The 24,288-nt window shown below is 42.9% G+C and overlaps 1 protein-coding gene across 1 annotated transcript; it reads right to left on the bottom strand.

Annotated features, from left to right (window-relative positions):
• Nucleotides 1-10: 10 nt before the first annotated feature.
• Nucleotides 11-23,710, bottom strand: EBAG9 (estrogen receptor binding site associated antigen 9). Its single transcript, XM_060243315.1, has 7 exons — nt 23,402-23,710; nt 15,548-15,645; nt 9,227-9,305; nt 8,955-9,113; nt 6,758-6,865; nt 4,423-4,514; nt 11-555 (listed from the first exon to the last, which is right to left on the bottom strand). The coding sequence occupies exons 2-7, from the start codon at nt 15,628-15,630 to the stop codon at nt 435-437; spliced, it is 642 nt and encodes a 213-aa protein (XP_060099298.1). The 5' UTR covers nt 15,631-15,645; nt 23,402-23,710; the 3' UTR covers nt 11-434.
• Between the last annotated feature and the right edge of the window lie 578 nt (nt 23,711-24,288).

A 24,288-nucleotide genomic window follows, 5' to 3' on the forward strand; every position in this document is an offset into this window, starting at 1 on the left:
GAAGCCAGGCTTTTCTTTAAAATTATTTAATTACACACCTTTCCAGTAATAAGCATAATTTTAAGACAATAAATTGCCATCATTAAATTATTTACACCCCTTTATTCCCTTAAGCTTCAAACAGGCATTTGAGGAGTTTTATGCAGCAGTTTCTCTTCTTGTATTAGGAGAATGGCCGGAATAGAGGGCTCCTGCCAGGAAATAAATGTCCCATTCTGGCAGGATTTAGCAGGAGGATGCTTTTGTGGCTTGAACTGTCCAGATGAAGATCCTTTATGGAAGAACTGCATCTCCCCAAAGATGGCTTTCAAAGTGAAGTGAGTGGAGTTCTAAAAATACTGAGATCAATACAAAATTATGTATTTAGATTCTCCCCTTTCGCTGGTGCCATGAGACAAAAAAAAGTGAGGGGCTGGGGGGGGAGATGAGTGATGTTAGGACAGCTTCACTCCAATTTTATTTTGCTCCTTCTTCATCAACCGCTGCGCTTCTTTCTCCATTTTCTTCCTTTGCTGCTCAGCTGCTCGTTTTTCCCTTTCTACTATTTTCTGCTGCCTGCAATTTCACAAGAGAGAGAGGTTGAGCACAGCCAAACTTTTTTAGCCTGTCTTTGCAAGAACTTTTTTGTGTGTGTATGTGGAACCACTCAAAGGGAGTCAGCAGCCACTTTCTACACCTAGCCAGCTTAGTCTTAGAGAGGTACACACTTTTAACACCCACCTTGGAACTAGAGTGCACATCCCCACTGAATCTGTCCACTACACAACAGAACAAAGCAAAGAATCTACAAATCACTGAAGAAAGAGATGGAACTTTGGCCCACCCCCCCCCCCCCCGCCCAAATTACAACTGAACAAATTTTCATTCCACACTCCCTCCAAGGAGCTCAAGGTGGTTTACAACATGGATCCACTTTACAAGTTTTATTCTCACAACTACCCTGTGAGAAAGTGTGACTGACCAAATGGCATCCAGAACACCACAACAGGAATTAGGGCCATCCAGACCCAGTACTCTAGCCACTGCAGCACTAGTTTACAATTAGTCCACTAAAGTGTTTTAAATCACCAAAGAAGAGTTCACATTTGTGATCGATAATTAAGGCTTCTCTAACCTATGTTATCACAAGCATACATATTTCCTTAAGAATGGAAGTATTTTGCTGAATCATACCAAGGTCCAACTTAGCCCAGCATTCTCAGCAAGAGAAATAACAGAATCACAGAGTTGGAAGGAACCTCCAAGGTCATCTAGTCCAACCCCCTGCACAACGCAGGAAATTCACAAGTACCTCTCCCCTACACAGACACCCAGTGACTCCTGCTTGAAGCCCAGAAAATGGACAAAGAAGGACTCACCTCTCCAACAGTGTTCCCTCTAAAATGAATTAGTGTGAGCTAGCTCACAGTTTTTTAGCCTCTAGCTCACATATTTTTGCCTTAGCTCAGGAAAAATGGCCCTAGGCAAACTAATTTATGCAGTAGCTCAAAACTTTAATACCAGTAACTCATGAAGTACAATGTTTGCTCACAATATTCCACAGCTTAGAGGGGGTATTGCTCTCCAGGATCCCTAGCAAAATTGGCCTGGAAAAAAATTGCTGGCTGACCCCAAAGTGGCAAATGGCATTTCCCTGGGCATATCAGAAAGGGCCATAAGAACTAAGCACCGATGTAACCCTTCTTGCCTGCCTTCACATGATCTGCCTAAGTTCACAGAATCAGCATTGCTGCCAGATGGCCATCTAGCCTTGTTTAAACACTTCCAAAGAAGCAGAGCCCATCTCCTGAGGAAGCCTGTCCCACTGAGGAACCACTCTACCTGGAACCCCACATCCATTTCCAATAAGGCTCTGAATACCAGTGTTAGGAGGCAACAGTAGGGAAAGGCCTTGGCCTCTATGGCCTGTTTGTTGGTCCTTCAGGGCAACTGGTTGGCCACTGTGTGAAACAGGAGGTTGATTTGATTCAGTAGAGCACCTCTTATGTTCTAACTGAAATGTAACAATTAAATGGAAAACAGGAGGGATGGAGGGCAGGACCGGATCTACATTTTTGGGGGGGGCAGGGGGGAGGAAGCAAAATTTAAAAAATGATGCCCCCTTATGGGCCCATTCTATCTTATGGGCCCATAGAATAGAATGAACTCCATACCCAATTTGGCACCCCCCTCTGGCAGTGCCTGGGGCAAGCAGCCCCTCTGCTCCCCCCAAGATCCAGCCCTGATAGAGGGCTGCATGAAAAACACAAAGAGTGAATTCACTGCAGCCAATTAGCAGGCCTTTGGGACCAAGAAGGCAACTGAGATTACAGCAAAAAGCAAATCATCTGGTATAATACTTGGAATTATTTTTTCATACTAAGAATACCTAAGCAGTGAAGTAAGTAGCAATGATTGTAGAGATATTACCATGGCAAAGTCAAGAGCTGGATTACAAAGAGACATGATTTTTTGAAGAAAAATGGGGAACGGGTTGATAAGATTGTCTAAACAATATGAACATATGAAGCTGCCTTATACTGAATCAGACCCTGGGTCCATCAAAGTCAGTATTGTCTTCTCAGACTGGCAGCGGCTCTCCAGGGTCTCAAGCTGAGGCTTTTCACACCTATTTACCTGGACCCTTTTTTGGAGATGCCAGGGATTGAACCTGGGACCTTCTGCTTCCCAAGCAGATGCTCTACCACTGAGCCACCGTCCCTCCCCAATAACTTCAGTCCTTGTCACAGAAAACACTGCACACAATATTTGGCCTTAAATTGGAAAAATAATTCAGAGATGTTTACAACATTTCATTTTCTTTAACCTCTTGTTCAAGAGAAGCCACCTTTGTGGTGTACTGAGCCCTCTGCTGGCTAAGGGCACTGCTTATGGATGATCTAATCATGTACCAACAATTTGCACAACGTGCCTCTGCCAAATTAAAGGAAAATTCAAACTCTCACGCCATGTAAGAGCATTATGAAGCCCAACAAGTATTACCTACAAATTAATCTACAGTAGTAAATTGCTGTAGCAGGAAACTTGCCTACTAAACACACTGTGCCCAGCTATTATTTATTTATGTTCAATTATTACGTTCAATTTATTGGCCGCCCTGACCATTACCACTGAGCATCCGGCAAGCCTCCTAACTAGTCTGATGGGCAATAGAAGATGACTTCCATCCCCACCCAGGGAAAAGCACTGCAAGGCACTCAAAAAAGATGAGATGGTTGGAAGCAGAGAGAGCTGACAAACTGAAACTGTCTAAGAGGCGAGAGTAAGGTACGGCACCCTGAAGAAAACACAGAAGGCAAGATCACTGTCAATTATATAAACTTTAGATTGTCACCAAGGATAAATGACCTGAGGGATCACCTAAATAAGCAGCCGTTTTGCCAACTTTCAGTGTCAACAGAGGAAAACAATGGCAGTGGAAACAGTTGCTTATCTCTAAACTATACTGTCCGAAAAAGGAAAGTGCTGTTGAAAACCTAGGCCTTTTGCTTTATCCTCTTTGAATCACATAATATTGTTCCTTGGGGAAGAATGACTATAACATTAGCCACTTCTGTTTATAAGAGACTGCCTTTCCTTTCTGTATTCCTATTCCCCAGGTTCTCGACATGCTGGTGACCATTTTATACATTTTATTCAAATTCTTACGTTATTTTGTAAGGAAGCAGGGAAAGGCTATCGGGCTGAAGACACCGAAGACTTCACAAAAAGGGTTGGCAGAGCAAACATTGCTCATCTACCTGTTTTGTGGAAGAGGGGGAAAGGAATGGCTTTGTATAATTCCCTAGTTGTTCCTGCAGTCCCCTGCAACACATTTTGTCTGTCAGACTCTCTCAGTCCTCAGACAGGAACTTCCGGGCAAACAAGAGGGTGCCTGAGGGAGATCTGCTCTGTCAACCCCTTCTGTCAATTCTTATACATAGATCCAACCCAGTGCATCCAGTGATAGCCATGAATAGTTCAGGACTTACTGAAAACTCATTTTTCACTAATCCTGCATTGCCACACATTAATGATGTTCACCAAATGTTGGAAACACCACAAATGAAGACTATGACTATGAATCTAGTTTGTAATATTATTTATTCCTGTTTTCCATGCTTTCTCTCACCTATTCATTCTAAGGTAACTTCCTTTTAAGCTGAAACTACCAGTTTACAGTGAGAGCATATAGTTTACGTTTGTACTCCGTTATTCTGGGCAGGGCTTTTTTTGTAGACAAAGCCCAGCAGGAACTAATTTGCATATTGGGCCACACCCACTGACATCACCATTGTTTTGCGCAGGGCTTTTTGTAGAAAAAGCCCAGCAGGAACTCATTTGCATATTAGGCCACACCTCCTGATGCCAAGCCATCCAGAACTGAGTTCCTGTATATTCCTGCTCAAAAAGAGCCCTGATTCTGGGACTGTGCTAAGTTACCTTAGAACTTCTTCTGCTTGCCAGGCTGCATCTTCTTCTTCTTCCCAGGCATTTGTGTTTTCCTGCCATGTCTCCATGTCTCCCAATTCCGGCTAGAAAAGTGAAATGATTCAACACATATACACAAGTTTCCCAGTAGAAACATTTAGCCAGCTTCAGAAAGATACAGTGCATAGCAAGGTCTCATCATCTTATTCATAACCCTAATCTCCCTAGGTTGCATCCAAAGTTTTTTTTTTAATTATCACATGAAGAGCACTTATGCTCGTAAAAGATTTCTGCTAATTCCCCTCTCCCACAGCAGCCCCTGCGGCATGGTGGCACTCAATGCTATTCCCAAAGACCACTCCCCAAGAGCTGCAGTGCAAAGTGGAATCAGCAAAAGCACCACTTTCCAATCTGCCTCTGATAGTGGTGAGGAGACAACCCCTGGTTTCGAGTAGTGTTCACTGGATAATTCAAATACTGATCAAGCTTACTAAAAGGGTCAGTGGGGCTGCTGTAGTCCAAAAGGACTCTATTCCCCAGCATGATGCTCTATTCAGGATACGTGTCTAATGTTAAGACTGATAGGCAGGATTGGAATTCTGTTGGTGTAGCTTCCACCCTGCTGCCTAGCAGTCTCCCTGACTGAGCTGACAGAGGTGGTCTCCGGGCTGGTGTTGAAGACCCCTAGCCTGGTTGTCCTGGGGGACTTCAACATTCATGCCAAGGCTTTTTGGTAACGGCTTAGGATTTCATTGGTCCCAATGAAAACCATGGGCCTGCCTCAGGCAATAACTGGTCCTACGCATTGCGTAGGTCACACTCTTGATCTGGCATTTTGTTTTCAGCAGGACAAATGTGATCTGAGAGTGGAGGAATTAATAACAATAGCTTTGTCACAGTCAGATCACTATTTGCATAGGTTTAGACTTAGAGGGATGGGGAGCTGTTTAAATAATCCTCCCCTGGAGCCAGATGGCTCTAAATGGCTTTCTGATGGCTCTAGGGGATTTTCCTGTCGATTTGGCTGGTGCTCCTGTGGGTGCCTTAGCTGACCTCTGGAATGAGGAAATGACCTCACTGGGATGGCAGCCTGGAAAAGGACCTTCTTGGCTGTGACACAAAGCTCTACAACTCTCTCTCCAGGGAGTCCTTTCTGCCTTTCTTCTACTGGCATCTTTGGCCAGTGAATGAAGGCTTTTTGTTGTTGCTGCATTTGATATTCTGTGAACGATCCCTCCATCCTGACCCCATTAATTGTTTTTATGCTTTAGTATGTGTATTTTAGCTTTGGTTTTGTTTTAATGATGTATTTTTGTTTAGTTTTAAATGATCTTAAAGACATGTTTTTAATCTGTTATCCACCTTGATGGCCCTGTTGATGGCAGAAAGGCAGGTAAATAAATAAAATACACAAGCATGTTTCAATTTACCTGCTCGTTTTCTACAACTAGCTAAGATCAGGACAGCAAACGAACAGATGCATTGGTTTTGTTCCTAAATCTAAATTAAAAAAACAAGCGTTTCCCCAGAGATGTGTGTGGAAGAGCAACACGGGACAATAATGAAGAATGGAGTGAAATGGCACTGTGGTTCCTATGCACAATAATTAACAAGAAAAGAGAATAAGTGCACCCAAGTCCACAGCCTATTTCCAGTCAACTATCAGAGTTCTTCAAATGCCTGGAAAAATAATTAGCCAGCTCTTCCTTTTTTGGTACGCTTAACAATTCTCTTGCATTATGTATGGACAAGTGCAATGACACCACAATCAACACTCTGTCATGCTGCTCCTGAAGGCAGGCAGTGGCAAGTTCTTAGAATCACTTCAACCTGTTATCATTTTGTGTGCCTAAATTGTCAGACCAGTTCTTTATGTTCCAAGACTGGCAGCTGGCCCAAATCAGACAAGCAGGTCTAAAACTGCTATTAGAATGAAACAGCTTCCTTAATAGCCAAAATAAGGAGGAGGCTGAAGACCTACAATTAACACCCTGAGGTGCAGTTTAGTATTTAAGAGGAGTTTTTGCGGTAAAATTTTATCTGCTAAGGAAAAAGAGGTTTTGGTATTTCCCCCTGTACCTGGCAAACTGCAGCTCTCTTGAGGTGGAGTGGGCAGATCAACTGGAGAAATACCTCAGGGGAAAAAAGTTAACCCCTTACCATGACCCTGATACAAATCCCCCACCATTCGCTGCTGCTTTCAAAGGCTAGATTCCACCCTAGGGAAATCCAGACATGGATCTCCAGCATAATGTAGTCTGGGCCATAGCAGTGCTTTCTCTCCTGAAAGGAAAAAAACCCTAATTATCTGGAAACTAGAAACAAACCATATGGAAAACATACTTACAGATTGGTGAATAAAAGGTACATCTTGTGTCGCTGCTAATCTACTAGAAAATCCTGCACTGCCATCCTGGTTGCCAAAATTTAAAGGTTCACGCTTTTTAACAATAATCTGAAAGACAACATTGAAGAAGAATGCAATCATGAATTCTGTGGTCTGCAACAATTGATGCTTCCTGATAGTGCAAGTGCAAGGTCTGGCTGCTTTGGACAGTCATGTCACATGATTGTGCATTGAAATTATCTTGAGACCAAGTGTCAGATATGGATGTTAAGAGGACTGATGTATGCATGTACTCACTCCCTCTCAACACACTATTGTAATTGTATCATGCTCTCTTGGTATCAGCTTTTTCCCAGAGAAGGCCGATGGGAACTTCAGGATGTTATACACTTCTGTCTCTTGTACATATAAGCTGTGTGGTCTTCTTAACACCATCAAACCCACAGCATGACACAGAGTGATCTTGCAACCAAATGGTGTCTTCTCCACCACTACTGTGATGCTCATGCTGTGACATGTGGCAATTTGGGATGTAGTTACTTCTGTATACAATAGTTGGCGGCACCGTCGAATGAGTGGGGATACAGCACAAGTTGTTATCACTGTACAGCCACTAAATATATAAACACCAGCCAGTCCATGTAGCTGACTCAGTAACTATAGATTAGTATGAAAGACATAACTTCTGTTTTGATAGCGCTGTAATACAACAATGAAATGTAATACATACATTGATTACCAAATCACAATCAGGTGCCCAGCTAGATAACGTGGTTATTTGAAAACTGGTTAAATGACAGGAAGCAGAGTAGGAATACATGGCCAATTCTCACAGTGGAGGGAAGTAAGCAGTGGGGTCCCACAAGGCTCGTGCTATTTAATTTATTCATTAATGATCTGGAGCTGGTGGTGAGTAGTTCAGACAGCAAGTTTGCAGATGACACCAAATTATTCAGGATGGTGAAAACCAAGGCTGACTGTGAAGAGCTCCAAGAGGACCTCCACAAACTGGATGAGTAGGCGATAAAATGGTAAATTTAATTCAGTGTTGGTAAGTGTAAGGTGGTGCACACATTGGGACAAAAGATCCCAACTTCAAGTATAGGTGAACGCGGTCTGAACTTGCCAAGACAGAGAGGTAAAAAGGTCTTCAGAATTGCTCAAGGAAAGTGTCAACCCAGTGTGCTGCAGCAGTGAAAAAGGCAACTCAATATTATTAGGAAAGTGATTGGTAATAAAAACAGTTGCTATTATAATGCCCCTGTACAGATCTATAGTGCAGCCTCATTTGGAATACTGTGTACAGTTCTGGTCACCGTATCTCAAAAAGGACGGAGCAGGAAAAAGGACGGAGCACTGTTATGTACAGAACAGGGAACGGAGATGATTAGGGTGTTGGAGCACCTTCCCTATGAGAACTTTCCAGTTTAGAAAAATTTTCCCATTTTAAAAAGAGGCAACTAAGGGGGGAGACATGACAGAGGTTTATAAAATTGTGCATGGGGAGGAGAGAGTTGACAAAGATTTTTTTTCTCCCTCTCCCAAATACTAGAACTCAAGAGCATCCAATTAAGTTGATGGGCAAGTAGGTTCAGGACAGACAAAAGGAAACACTTCTTTACACAGAGAATTATTAAAATGTGGAATCTGCTGCTGGAGGATGTAGTGATGGCCACAGGAAGAAACAGCTTTAAAAGGGATTAGGTAGATTCATGGAGGATAAGTCTGTCAATGGCTACTAACCATGGTGACTGAGGGGAACCTCCACTTTCCGAGGCACTAATCCTCTGAATCCCAGACCAGGAGGCAAGATCAGGGGAAGGCTTTGGCCTCTGCGCCCTGTTGTTGGCGATCCAGAAGAACTGGATGCCCACTGTATGAAACCAGATGCTGGTCTAAATGGACTACTGGTATGATTCAGCAGGGCTCTTATGTTCTTAACCAAAAGCAGCAAACTCTACTCCAGAATTTGACACTGGCCCCTTATCAGGTATTACTGAGCTTGCAGGCAACAGAGATCCAGTATGAGGAAACCTGTGTAACTCTGCACACGTTATCCCACCCACTTGTATCACAGCAGCCCACCACACACTCAGTCCTGTTCACCTCCATGAACAAACTGCTGTCTGAGCACCACCTGCCATCGCTGAACCTGAACATCAGCAAAGAACTACATTTTAAAATGCTGCGAACGTACTTTCTGCGTTTTCCTTATTGTTGGAGTCATGTCCTTGAAATAGTCAGGCTCCATCTCCTCCAAACCGTTTTGTTGATTGGCCACAGTGCCATTACCACCTTCAATCTTCACGCTGGTAGGAGCATCTTCATCCCATGAAGACCAATCTTCTACTTCTGGCTGAAGAGCAAACATGATCTCATCATTCTATTTGGAAACTGACATCAACCACTAATGTTTCACTGTGCAGTTCCATGCAAATACATTGATACCCATGCCATTAAAAACACTACCTGCTTAGGAACTGATGAATAATCCACAGTAGTTGGCAAAGTTATTTGGTCACCACTTAGTTTCCGTCCTCTTCCAGTCCTGATAAAGAAGCACAGGATTATATATGTAGCTTAGAAAATATGAGCCTACACAGAACGATCAGTAACATCAAGCAAAACTACAGACATCAAAAACCCATGCTACTTACACAATTTACAATCCAATTAAAAGCTGATTTAGCGACAAACCAGAAAAAACTTTGCAAATGCTTCTGAATAAGTCTTGGACTAACTAGAATTCTTAGTCATAACATACAGCTTGCCTCTACTGGTACAATAAAATCATGAATACTGCAATTATTTTTCAGTTGAAATCAAAACAACCTGGTACAAAAAATGGGCTAGAAATGTTCTAAGGAACAGGCTTATTTACAACAACTGGTTTTCTTGTAAATTAGTGTTATAAGGTCTGCGCTGAACTAGCAGTATCCAAGTTTACGAAGCTCAGCAAGCTATCCAAAAGCAGGAGAAAAATGTGACACAGGTTGTTAAGATTAATGTTTGGCTGTTGTCCACAAAAGGTCATACTTGAATAAAAATTGTCTTTAACGCCACAAGACTTCCTCCCCTCTCCAGGAATATTTAGCACTGTTCTTATTGGGCTTGCCAGACCAAATCATGATTAATAATAATAAATAAAAATAAATAAAACAAAGAGGAATGGAATATGTTACAAACAGCAAGCATTAGCTGCATCAGGATGGGATTTCCCACATTCAAAGGTGTCACTAAAACTTCTGCTAGACAAATATTCTCACAATGACAACAGCTGTCAGTACTTGCAGCCTCAAAATACCGGTAACAGCTGAACTCCAAAGAACTACTTCACAAAATCTGGGCAGAATTTTCCACTTTTTTCTTTTTAATAGCAAAGCCCCATTTCATATCACCCACTGCTTCTGAAAGCTGTTCCTGTGTTTCAGAAAGCAGAGTACTATGCGGCATGGGGAACTACTGTTTGAGAAGCAAAAGCCCAAGTTCCCTATTGCCATCCAAAACTAGTTATGCAGTTCCATTAATCCAGGTCAATACACAAATCACTGCCATTCCTAAAAATGGGGCTAGCTGGAGTGTGTAGGATTCAATTTTTAACCCATTTTGTCCCCAAAGACTGAGGCCTCTTGAACAGTCTTTAATACTTTGGATCATTCATTTTGCCAAGATTTTCCCTAACCCTTCTCTTACTGGACTATTAATATTTACCAATATATTACATATATTTTTCTAATGTTCCCCCATCTCTCCTAAAGTCATTTTTTGTGCATTTTGTTTCATAGAATCAGTGAGATGTGAAAAGATTTTTTCCATGAAAGCCCAAGTTCCTCTGAGTCAAAGTCCAGATTAACAGTTAATTGATCAGATCCAGGTGGGCAGCCTTGTGGGTTTGAAGCATTAGAACCAAGTTTGAGTCTGGTGGCACCTTTAAGAACAACAAAGTTTTATCAACGCATGAGCTTTCATGTGCAAGCACACTTCTTCAGATACAATGGAATGAAAACAGAAATGACAGTCATACATATAGAGGGTGGGCAGTCAGCGGACAGAATAATGAAGGTGTTTTTAACAGATTAAAAGAATAATGACCTCAGTATATACAGCTATGATCTGTTTTTTTTATTCAATTCGGGAGGGGGGACATATTACACACACACACACACACTTGACACTGCACCTCACCTCTAAAAAAATCAGTTAGTTAACTCTCAGTTTACTACATTTAACAATTAAGAATGTAATGCAATTTGGAATGGTAGATTTAAATGTACTTCTTTGATCTGGTCTGGAAACAAGGAAAATAGACAACTGCCCCACTTCAAATAAAAAAAATGCTGCAAGGTCACCTAACATGCTTAAGAAGTGAAGGATTGGACCTATGACAGACTCGCACCACAATTAAGCATACATCAAGTTTGGTGCAGTGGTTAAGAGCTCAGACTCTAATCTCGGAGAATCAGGTTTGATTCCCCACTCCTGCACATGCAGCTGCTGGGGTGTACTTGGGTCAGCCACAAGTTCTCAGCAGAGCTGTTCTCTCAAGAGCAGTCCTCTCAGAGCTTTCTCACTCCACAGGGTGTCTGTTGTCGGAAGAGGAAATGAAAGATTATAAACTGCTCTGAGTAAAGGATAGGGTATAAATCCAGTCTCTTCTTCTTCAGTCTCCTATCCTAACATATTTATAACCTTTGATATGTTCCCCCTCCAGTTGAACCCAAAGAGATGATAACCATATATACTAAGCTCATTATTCTTTTATTCTGCTAAAAACACCTTTATTATTCTGTATGCTAATCGACTGCCTCTATATGTATGACTATCATTTCTGTTTTCATTGCATTGTATCTGAAAAAGTGTGCTTACACACAAAAGCTCATACATTGAATAAAACTGTTGGCCTTAAAGGTGCCACTGAACTCAAACTTTGTTCTTCTGTTGCTTGATTAGTTCTCTTCACCCTGAAAATGCTCATCGTGAGGGTGAAAATGCTAATCATTTTTGTATCCTGAAATGAGTAATAACAAGGGATAACTGAATATGGATATTTAAGAAACTGTTTTGCTTTCCATTGCCATATTTTAGCACCATGTTGTGAAAGTACTTGAGACACAGTCAAGGATTTGTTGTCATATAACGGGTAGAGGTATACCCACTAAACAGGGAAGTGAATCATCGATCAGGGACAACTCACATCCCTATTTACACTCTTAAGTACAAAATAAACAACCAGTGGGCCATCAATGAGCGACCGGCTTTCCCTGCAAAATACACAGAAGTCAAAAGCTCAATCCTCTCCCAGTTGTTGCCTGCATGGTGAAGCCAGCCACTCGGAGTCTTGAGTACCACTGAAAAACGGTCATGTTTATTTTGTACTTGGATGCCTGAACCAGAACACAGAAAGTAAATGGTGCCAAAGTGCTGCTCTAGGAACACGACATGAAGTCTCATTAAAGTGCAAATCTTCAGACTCCAATGCAGTACAAACTGCTTGATTGGAGTCCCACATTTAAAGTTCTCTAGAAGGCAGTCTCTCTTTCATACAAACGTACACATGCATATAATATGTGCTGGGAAACGAGAAATGAGAGAACACATTTATAAACCAAGGGGAGGCGGTAGAAGTGAGAGATTATCAGGGTTGGTAGCTATGCTCCAGTTTAGGACTGCCACAGTTCTTCCTAGAGCCTCACTTTTTATTGGATAAATCCCAATCTAAAATGAAATTAAATGAGAAATTCATGAGCCAAAATATGAGCTACATTTTCACTCAATAGTGAATAAGAACAGAAGAACACTCCCAATTGTCTGTTTATGCTCCAACAGATTAAATGTCCCAGGGAACCTTCAAGAATAACATGCTTATTTGGCATAATTTTCTGCAAGCAATTATTCCTCTTTAGTGTCTACCCTATCAAACGTAATGCTTCTTCATTGATAAAAGTCACATATCTAAGCCAATCATAACTGTACTGACTGGGATCTAGTACTCTGTATTTATCTGGGATCTGTACAGTACTGGAACACACCTACTCCTGTCTTTTGCAGTGCTTGATCTTTTGGCTCTACTTTAAAAAAAAACACACACATTTTTTTAAACTTCCCTGTAAGCAAAATGCATCTATAGTCACCAGAGAGCTGGGGGAGATGAAGCACACTGGAAGACGATTTAGAGAGACACTGGCAAAAGACTAAGGATGAGTCAGAGACAGCATGTCATAAAGCCCATTCGCAGGCTTATGAAATGGCAATGATGAAGACATTCTTCTCTGTCCCCATTACATCAGCAGAATCTCATCCAGCTCCATTGCTTAAAATGGTTCCTGACAATAACATTTAAGTTTGGCCCTGCAGATGATGAAAATTTGGCCTCCAGCTGTGATGTTTTTGCTAAGGTTCTTTGCTGACAAAATCCCTCTCATCCATTCTAATAGAGAGGCCAAGCTGAATGCAGCTCCAGTGTCTGAACTGTCAGAAGTCCCTGTTGGTCCTTTTTTATGGATAGTTTCAAGTTGACTTTGCCTATGGACACTGGCAGGGTCCTTGGGAGCGTAAGGGCCACGTCTTGTGCTCTGGATCCATGTCTATCATGGCTCTTACAACCTTGTTGGGAAAAGATATGGGAGCAGTTAGTGAAAAGCACCAATTCCTCCCTGACTGAGGGGGAGGCTCTCTCTAGGCCTTTGAAGGAGACAGATATAGATCTCTGCTCAAAACATCTTAAATGGCTAGGAATGATGTGGCCGATTGCATGCCAGTCTCCAATTTACCTTTTCTAGGAAAGGTGTGTACAATTGCAGAGCAGCTCCAGGATTTCCTGGATGACAAATCTGTCCTTTGCTCATTTTGGTCTAGTTTCAAGACTGGGTTTGGCACTGAGATGGATTGAATTGATGATCTTCCTTTAAATTGTTCCACAGGGAACAATTTTCCCCATTGATACTGTTGGAACCTCTAAGTGGCCTTTGATACAACTGACCACTCCACCAGCTTGAATAGGGAGTTGGTATTACAGGTGTAGCCCTTTGGTGGTTTTGCTCTTTTCTGTCTGACTGAACACAAAGGGTCTCCATAGAAGGAGCAGATTCAACGGGGTGGGAATTATCTTGTGGAGTGCCACATAGCTCTATTCTATCACCCATCCTCTTTAACATATATGAGGCCACTGAATGAGATTGTCTGGATTCCAGGGTTGGATGTCATCAATATACAGATGACACCCAGCTCTATATTTCATCTTCCAAGCTTCTAGATGCTTGGTTCTGAGACAGTGATTTGGGGCTGTGGTCAGGTGGCTAAGGCCGAACAAGCTGAATCCAAACAATTTATTATTTATTTATTTAGTGGACTTATATCCCGCCCTTCTCACCGAAGTGTCTCAGGGCGTAATGCTGGTTGGAAAGGCTGATATTGTAGAGGGACTGAATCCACTTGTTCGGGACACAGTGACGTTGGCTTTTTCAGAGCAAGTTAAGAACTTGGGGTACTCATGGACATTGCCTTGCTCTTTAAAAAACAGACAGACATGGTGGCTAGGTGTGCCTTCTAGCAGCCACATCTGATTCACCAACTCTCTCGTTACCTAGACTCAGTTGATCTGGCCATGCTGATCCATGCGTCTGTAACCTCTTGGTTGGATTACAGCAACGCACTCTGTGTGGGGCTGCCCTTGAAGACAACCTAGGAACTACAACTGGTCCAAAAAGCAGCAGCCTGACTCCTGTCGGGGGCTGGCCCCCAGGAACATATATTGCCTATTCAGAAGCAGCTACACTGGCTGCTAGTCTGTTTCTGACTTCAATTCAAGGTGCTGGTTATGATCTTTAGAGCCCTTCACAACCTGGAAACCACATATCTGAAGTGCTATCCTTTTCCATATGTCCCTGTGCACCAACTATGATTATCAAGCAGCCAAGTGTTGAATACTCCACCTTTCAGAGTGGGCCATCTGTCACTGACCAGAGTCCAGGCTTTTCCCATCATGGCCTTGGCTCCGTGGGATTCACTCCACGAGGAAGAGGGGGCCTCCTCCTTGGAGATCTTCAGGGGGCACTGCAAGGCCCGCCTATTTGCCATGGCTATGAGGGAGTTTCGCTGGCAGGCATAGTTTAAGGTCAGGGCAACTTGAAGTTTGCTATTTTATCTTTGGTTTTAGTTGAGGATATTTTAACTATTATTGTAAGTTGTCCTAAACCAAGAGGAAAGGCAGGATTTCAATGTTTTTAAATACATAAATAAGAGTCCATATCTCACAGGGTGGGCTCTGTCCTGCAACAGTATATGCAGCAGTAATTGCTGCTGTCTTTCAAGAGGTCACAGGGTTCTGTTTTCACAGAACAGGATTTCTTTTTCCCAAAACTCTTTACAATATTTTAAAATATCTAACAAAAGAAACAGGGATTTATTTCAAGCATGGCAAAAATTGCTACCAGGTAAACTACAAGTGTCAGACTAATATATGTTGGCAGCAGTTAAAAGAGGATTGCAGTAGGCTTAAAAAAAAAAGACTTAATAGAAAGCTACTGCATAATGAAGCTAAATTACTGTTATCAAATAGCATTTCCGAACATTTCTACAGAGCTTCAAATCTGACAAAGCAGCTGTTGACAGAATCAGAACTTTTTAGTGAAAGTCGTATTTTACTCATCCCCTTGCAATCTTAAGGAGAAGCTCCAAACGCTCCCTTAGATTTTCCATATGTAATTTTAAAGATGTCTTCAAAAGGACAGTGACAACAGAACAGAGACAAGACCAAATGAACCAAAACCACATGCAAGATCTGCGGTTTACCTGCATATTAATCTCTTGAAAAAAGAGAGCACTGCTGCCAGGCACGTACAAATTTTAAAAAGACGGAACTGTGGAATGGCCATGGTGGAAGTTGCTGCCTAAAAAAAAAGAACAAAGAAAGTTATTCTGGCATTTGTAGGGCACTTTTATATCACTTTTACTGGCAAACAGAGTGGAAAGTCAAGTAGTGATACAGACAATGTAATTCAGGTCCACAGTTGCAGGCTGAAGGCAACCACAAGCGTAACTGGTAGCCTTTGTATTGCAAGCTGTTAAGTGGTTTCCAACTAATGGTGACCCTATGGATTAATGACCTCCAAAATGTCCTATCATTAACAGCCTTGCTCGGGTGTTGCAAACTGAAGGCCATGGCTTTCTTTACTGAACTGATCCATTTCATGTTGGGTTTTCCTCTTTTCCTACTGCCTTCAACTTCTCAGGGCACTATTGCCTTTTCCAGTGAGTCTTGCCTTCTCATGATGTGAACCCTGACCAAAGGAGGAGGCAACAGTAATCTTGTAGCTTGAAAATCCTATGATGAGACAACCCAATATTGGTCAAAAGCAAACAAAAGATTTCACACACCCTCCTTCAATAACAGTTCTCAGCAAAAGTCTGCCGGCTAGAATGGGTAAGCTCAACAGTCACTCAAGTTGTTTTTAGGGGTACTCCACACTCATTTTTTTTGCCACATAGAAACAAAGGTGGGATATGGAGACAGAGTGAGAAAGAGAAAGACGGTACAGAGCACACATGTTCAGCTGGATCCCAGCAAAAGTATACAGGATTTACAAAGCAGCAATTTAAAGTTTTAGTATTCTAGATAAAACAAAGTAATACCAAAGTACAAAGAAGCGCTACCTTTTACGTAATTAGTATAAAGAACTGCATTTCCAGAATTGTATGCACAAAGGATGGGGCTTCAATGAGAACAAGGATCAAAGTCACCCCTCTTCCGACTTGCATGGGAAGAAAAGCTGATGGGATCCAGCCCTGTACTTTCCCTGCTGAGGCTGGAAATATGGTCAAGTTTTTCTCAATTGAATTTGAAATTACGACAGCATCAATAATCAAAACACCGTTGTCATTGACCAACAGCATCTCAAGTTTGTATGAACTTCATTTTATTAGCTGGGTTTCGGAGAGGTAGAGGAACTAGAAATCAAATTGCCAATATTCAATGGATTATGGAGAAAGCACGAGAGTATTAGAAAAACGTTATTTCTGCTTCACTGACTATGCTAAAGCCTTTGATTGTGTGGATCACAACAAACTTTGGCAAGTCCTTAAAGAGATGGGAGTACCAGACCACCTCACAAGTCTCCTGAGAAACCTGTATAAGGGTCAAGAAGCAACTATCAGGACGGGATATGGAACAACTGATTGGTTTAGAATAGGAAAAGGAGTTCAACAAGGATGTATATTGTCACCCTGCTTATTTAATTTATATGCAGAGTACATCATGTGGAATGCTGGCCTGGATGAAGCACTAGCCGGAATTAAGATTGACGGGAAAAACATCAACAACCTCAGATATGCAGCTGACACTACTCTAATGGCAGAAAGTGAAGAGGACCTAAAGAACCTCTTGTTGAGGGTGAAAGAGGACAGCACAAATGTAGGCTTGAAACTCAACATTAAAACAACTAAGATCATGGCATCTGGCCCCATCATACCTTGGCAAATAGAAGGGGAAGACATGGAAGCAGTGACAGACTTCATATTTCTGGGATCCAAGATCACCGCAGATGGTGACTGTAGCCATGAAATTAAAAGACATTTGCTCCTTGGGAGGACAGCTATGGCAAACCTGGGCAGTATAATAAAAAGCAGAGACATCACCCTGCCAACAAAAGTCCGTATAGTCAAAGCAATGGTATTCCCAGTAGTAACGTATGGCTGTGAGAGCTGGACCATAAGGAAGGCCGAGCGCAGAAGAATAGATGCTTTTGAGATGTGGTGCTGGAGAAGACTCTTGAGAGTCCCTTGGACTGCAAGAAGATCAAATCAGTCAGTCCTAAGGGAAATCAACCAAGACTGTTCCCTGGAAGGTCAGATGCTGAAGCTGAAGCTCAAATACTTTGGCCACCAAATGAGAAGGGAGCACTTCCTGGAGAAGATCCTGATGCTAGGAAAGACAGAAGGCAAAAGAAGAAGGGGACGGCAAAGATGAGACGGCTGGACAATGTTATTGATGTAACAAACACAAATTTGAGAAGACTTTGGAGGATGGTGGAAGACAGGAGGGCCTGTCCATGGGGTCGCAAAGAGTCGAACTCGACTGTGCGATGGAACAACAACAAAATTCATCCAATTATCTTCTCCAGATGCTGGCTCAGGCCTTCCATGTTAAAGAACTGTCCCAAGAGATTCTCTTGAAGGGTCATAGCTGAATACATGTGACACATTCAGTCCCTAGCATCTACAATTAAAATCCTATACAGAAGAGATTAGGAAGACATTTACCCGAGACTAAATCTGCGGCTGCTCACGGTGAAGGTGAATAGTTCTAGTCTGTAGGGATCAATAGAATCAGTAGCCTTGTTCAGATGCCATGGTCAAACCTTCAGTTATCATTTCCTTCTCTCCCCTGCCACACACTACTTTTCATTTTTAAAAATCACATTAGAACTTAACAAAAACTTCCTATATTATCCAAGAGTGTCAAGCGAAGTCTAATTAGCCATTCAAATAAAACCTGGAAAGCTACAATTACAATGCACACCTTTCTTCTACGCTGTATTGAAAAGTCAAAATAACTACAATATTGCAACCTACAAGTTGTGTCCTATGTTTAAAAACGCAGCCTCATGAAATCGCTAGCCAGCCTGCCCATTCATACCAATGTTACTCAACTGTGAAACACAAGAGCCAGAATGAAATGAACAAGCCCTTCCTAGAACACCTTCAAGACTAACAAAATTTATCTGAGCAGAAACTTCCAAGAGCTTCCCCCCACCCCCTTCCAAGTTGACAGAACCTCGCCTGCTTGGAAGAAATCCTTGCTTGCCACATGTTACCAGATTAGTGGCTATTCACTTGACTGGTTTAAAGACTCTCACTGGTGCTTCACAAGAAGATGATAATATTGGATTTATACCCTGCAGAGTGGCTTAATATCTCCTTTACCTTCATCCGCCCCCCCCCTGCCACAACAGACACCCTGTGAGGTAGGTGGGGCTGAGAGAGAGCTCTCACAGAAGCTGCCCTTTCAAGGACAGCTCTGCAGTAGCTATGGCTGAGTGGCTGACCCAAGGGCAGCTGCAAGTGGGGAATCAAACTTGGTTCTCCCGGATAAGAGTCTGCGCACTTAACCACTACACCAAACTGGCTCTCAAGAAGGATGCTTTCCATTCTAAAGCAGTCAGTACCCATTTTTACAATTTTGTTCTAACTGCTCTTGTAAGAGGGGATAACTGTTCTCTTTGCTTAGAAGAGCATTCGTTTCATTGAAAGGAACAGCATGTCACATGTACATACCCACTTGAGGGGGGAGCCACCCATTCTGCAAACATCCAAGCTCATAATGCTTATCTCTCTGGCTTCACTAGAAATTCATTAACGTTCCCTCAGTCCTACTTTCACTCTGCAGGCCATTCACTTTTTAAATGTGCAATACTAAACTTTTATAAGATTACTTTGGACCCAAGTAAGGACATCCTAAATTACAGGGAACTGGGGAAGATGTGTCACCGTTTGACCTCTAACAGTACAGTAACAATTCTAACAACAACATTGTCCTATAACTAAGGATATATTCTGTTACCTAGCAATCACCACACTCTCTTCACAGGAGCCCTACAACTTTTATTATCTGAAATATCATGACACAGTATAGCCTTTTCCACCCTGTCCTGGCTCTGTGTTTACATTCCCACATAACTAAGGCAGTGTGAAAAGGCATGTTCCAAAATATGCATATATCTAATATAAGGTGATGCTGAAGCTACTCTCTAAGCATACAATGCCACAAATGGGAAAGTGGGCAGATGGGTGAAGACAAAGAAAGATGTGATAGCAACGCTGCCAATTGCCTATATTATCATCTCTTTAGGAGGGAAGAATGTGCCATGACCTTTAGCTCTTGTGTGAACTACACAATTACAACTGAAGCTTGAGTTAATGATGGCAGGCAGCCACCACTGAGGGTGTGCAGAGTGTGGAAAAATATAAAGCAGGAACATTTGTTTTCAAACTAGATCACATGGTGACTCTCCTACAAAGCACAGCCTACACTAGGAAATTATTTTTAGCTTTATTAATAATTTGTAATATGACGCTTGAACCTTTTGCAAAGATACTTCTATCTAAGGGCAACTTCCCAAACCACAGCTACTTTTTGTCAGAAAAGCAGAATAAAAATACACCTTCCAAAGCAGCTCCAGTAATTAAAATTCAGAACAAAATACTGTTGGCAGGTAATATGCATAAGTGAAAATAAGACAGGCCATGCTGTAGGGCCAGGCTGATCTTCCTTTGCTGGGACCGACAATTTATTGTCCCTCACTCTTCTGGTTGGAACAACCTGCCCCTGGGTCTTTACTGCTACAAACACAGAGTAACTGATTTACTCTATGCTGGAATACTGTCCTATTATGAGGTAAATATACATGTTTCAAGTCTTGATAGTTAGATGTAGAAATAGGCTTTTCCCAGAGTTCTTAGTGACAAGAGCATCCTTGATTATCCATGTCAAAGTTTAGCTTTGTGTTGCCTAGAGACTGGCAACCTAGAGACTGTTGTCTAAAAACTCAGTTAAAAAAAATATTTTTAGCAACTGAGGTGCCCATGCATACTGTACAAGAAATATCATTTTCTCTCCTATGTTTTATTGAATTTTTCCACAGCATATAGTTTATTAGGTACTGATTTGAATCATGTACACAACCTTTCACTCACCCACCATCTGTAAAAACTTCACATGCAGAAGTACCTTAAAGACTATGGCTGCCATATAGTTTGGAGAAAATGCCAAACCAGACAATGAAGTTTTCTGCAACAAATGCTAAAAATCTCAGAAGATTCAAACCAAACTGAGGGATCTGTCCCCAGATTGTCTCTCAGAGGCACCAAACCTTAACACATGGTACAATCATCCTGCTACTGTTTCAGTTCAGAATACAAGCAGAGAACTGAGTGGTTAAATACTCCCCCCGCCACATAAAAATGTATTAAAAAATCTATCAGTTCAGTGAGAAAGGTGCAAGTTCTTCACATGGTATGAAAGTGGATTCCTTTTTTACATACAAGGGCTTGAAGCATGCCATCCTTCATCTACATTTGAACAAGTGGTTAGGAAGACTCTGTTGGCTCAAAATATTCCTGTAAAGATACTGTTTGTTTGTTTATTTATTTATGGAGGCTTATATTCTGCCCTTTCCCATAAATGGGCTCAGGGCAAATCACAACGTAATTTAAATAACAATAAAAGCCCACAAATCAAGGGGGAAAGACTGTTGTACTTGGAAACACACTATGAGCAAGCCAAGCTCTAGCAGGGCAGCCAGGATTTGGAGGAGATCATAGAATCATAAAGTTGGAAGGGACCTCCAGGGTCATCTAGTCCACCCCCCTGCACAATGCAGGAAATTGATAAACACTGCCCACCTCCCCAATTCACAGGATCTGCATTGCTGTCAAATGGCCATCCAGCCTCTGTTTAAAAACCTCCAAAGAAGGAAAGCCCACCACCTCCCGAGGAAGCCTGTTCCACTGAGAAACCACTGGTCAGGAAGTTCTTCCTAATGTTGAGCCGGAAACGCTTTTGATTTAATTTCAACCTGTTGGTTCTGGTCCTACCTTCTGGGGCCACAGAAAACAATTATGCACCATCCTCTATATGACAGTCCTTTAAGTACTTGAAGATGGTGATCATATCACCTCTCAGCCGCCTCCTCTCCAGTCTAAACATGCCCAGCTCCTTCAATCTTTCTTCATAGGACGTGGTCTCCAGACCCCTCACCATCTTTGTTGCCCTCCTCTGGACCTGTTCCAGCTTGTCTATCTCCTCTTTAAAATGTGCTGTCCAAAAGTGGACACAATACTCCAAGTGAGGTTTTATCAGAGCAGAGTAAAGCGATACAATCACTTCACGTGATCTAGACACTATACTTCTGTTAATACAGCTCAGTATTGCATTTGCCTTTTTTAGCCACTGCATCACACTGCTTGACTCATGTTCAGCTTATGGTCCACTAAGACCCCAGATCCTTTTCGCAGATACTACTGCCCAGATGACGGACATAAGCCATGCCTAGTGACTTCTCCAGCACTGCTGGCCCCATCAGTGCTGCCAATGACTGGGTTGCTTGGGTGGACATCTGGACATGGGTGCTAACCAAAAAACTGGTGCTCTGCTATCAACATGGTCAGGCATGGTCAGCCCCAGGTCTCAACTGGCACAATCCAAGGAAGGTAGCAATGTATGATTTCTGAATGAGTATCTTGGCTCTAACCTGACAGACTCCTACACATTCTAAACCCCCATATTCAATGACAATAATCTACCATATGTCAGAAAAACTCCCAGAACTATCAGCTGCAAGCAAGCCAAGTAAAAAAACCCACAGTAAAACCTAAAACACTCCAAAGTTTCTGAGGTGATCCAATAGAGAAATCCTAAAAGAGTTACACATAATTTTTGGCTAGTGAACAATCTGGTTCTGATTACGTCATTAAATAAGGAATTTTATCCTCAGATTTTTTTTCATAATCACTGTCTGACTTGGAGGCAGGTTTGAGAATTGTTATGTCTGACTTGGTGGCAAATTAAAACAACAAACTGAGTAGGAGAACACAACATAGTTTACAGGACTAAGACTTCTTCCTTTAAATGTACTTGAGAAAAGGACAAAAAAAATCACCCTGATTTCTTTTTAATGGTCTCCACCCTAGATAGGCTGGCAACTGCTTGTTTAACAGATGAACAAGAGAACATAAAAGGATTAAAATAGTTCTAATAGTTCTTCCATACATCTCACAGTACATCTTAACGCTAGAAATCTTGGGCTCAGTAGTACAGCATTTCCTCTACCTGAAAAAGGTCCCAAAGCCAATTCCCATTATTTTCAGCTTTTAAAAGGTCAAGATAGCTATTACGGAACACACACACGAATGTGACCCTGGAGATTTACTGTGGAGATTTACTCTGTCCCTGGACGCAAATTTGGTCACACAAAATTACAGCGTTTTGTGCAGGCGTGGTCAAACTTGCTTAATGTAAGAGCCCATAGTATAAATAACAGATGTTTGAGAGCTGAAAGACTTGAATGTCAGATGTTTGAGAGAAGAAGGAAAGAAGGGAGGGAGGGAGAGGTGGAAAGAAAGCAACTTTAATTTTAAATGCATTCTCCAAGTTGCCAGTGTGAAATGCCAACGGGGTGGTTGGGGCTTCATGAGCCACACAATATGTGTGAAAGAGCCACAGCTTGGCCACCCCTGGTTTTGAGATTTCTCCCATGAGGTTTCCTGCAGAACATCTGGGATCTAACTCCATCTCCATTTACGAGACTTGATTTTACAGAAAACGGTGCAGAAAGCAATTTGAATTTTATAAAATAAAATCCCACAGCCTCCCTACGAAGTAAGCCACTGACGAGAGGAAGGCAGAGACTGCAGCCCTCCCCGACTGGTCCGAAAAGCTCCCGTCGCACGCTTCAGACGTCCCCCAACGAGTCTCTCCGGGGCGCCCGAGCTGAGCGAGAAGCCAGCCGCCGTGGGAGGGAGAGGCTGAACTGGCCAACCAGTGGCTGCCTCATCGGCGTCCCATTCCCCGCCCGTCCCCTCAACCGCTCCGCTGTCCCGTTGTAGAAGCAACGGCGGCGGCGCCCTCTCCTCCGCCGCCAATTCTCTCACCTTGCTCAGGACGGAGAAGACGAGGCGGCGCGGCCCAAGCCGAGGGGGAGCCGCTTCCCTCGGCGACCGTGAGCTCCCTTCATTCAAGGGCAGAGGCCGCCGCCTGCCACCCCGCTAACGACTGGGAGGGTCGCGGGCGCCATCACCTCCCTCCCGGGCCGCCACAGCCCCCTCGACCTAGTCGTCACCCGGGAGACCCGCTCGCTCGAGCCCACCTCTTCCGGCCACGCCCCCTCTCTTCCGGGCTCGCCGAGGAAGTGGAAGGAGACGCGCGTCGCTCCCGGCAAGCGGCTTGGAGAAAAGCGCTAGACTGTGAGGCGGGGCTTAAGCGGCACGTGACGCCGCGGAGTCTCGCTTGGTGGAAGGGCTGGCGTCCCATTGGGCGGTGCGGGTTGCTACGGTCACAGTGGCCGGAAGGATGTGAAGTTGCCAACCTCCAGGTAGGACCTAGAGCTCTCCTGGTATCAGCTGATCTTCAGTTCCCCTGGAGAAAACAGCAGCTTTGGCTGATTGACTATTCTATTGCATTGTACCCTGCCAAGGTCCCTCCCTCAACCCCTGCCCCCCCCCCATCTCCAGGCGTTTCCCAACCCAAAGTTGACATCCCTACGTGTAGGATTAAAAAAGGGTAGGGGATAGTAGCTCATGTTTATGTATAGGTATATAGGCACGTGTGTATGGCAATAGGAAAGAGCGACAGTCCAGTAGCATCTCACAAACGAAATTTGTGGCAGGATAGGAGCGCTTAATTGCTTAATTTTTCAGAGCATGCACGTGCATCTGTGTTGCCCTCAAGTCATCACCAGCTTATAGCAGCCCAGCATGGCTTTTCCAAGAAGACAATCAGAGGTGGTTTGCCACTGCCTGCCTCTGCACAGTAACCTGCA

Source organism: Heteronotia binoei, chromosome 7 (assembly GCF_032191835.1).
Source record: "Heteronotia binoei isolate CCM8104 ecotype False Entrance Well chromosome 7, APGP_CSIRO_Hbin_v1, whole genome shotgun sequence".
Classification (NCBI taxonomy): Eukaryota; Metazoa; Chordata; class Lepidosauria; order Squamata; family Gekkonidae; genus Heteronotia; species Heteronotia binoei.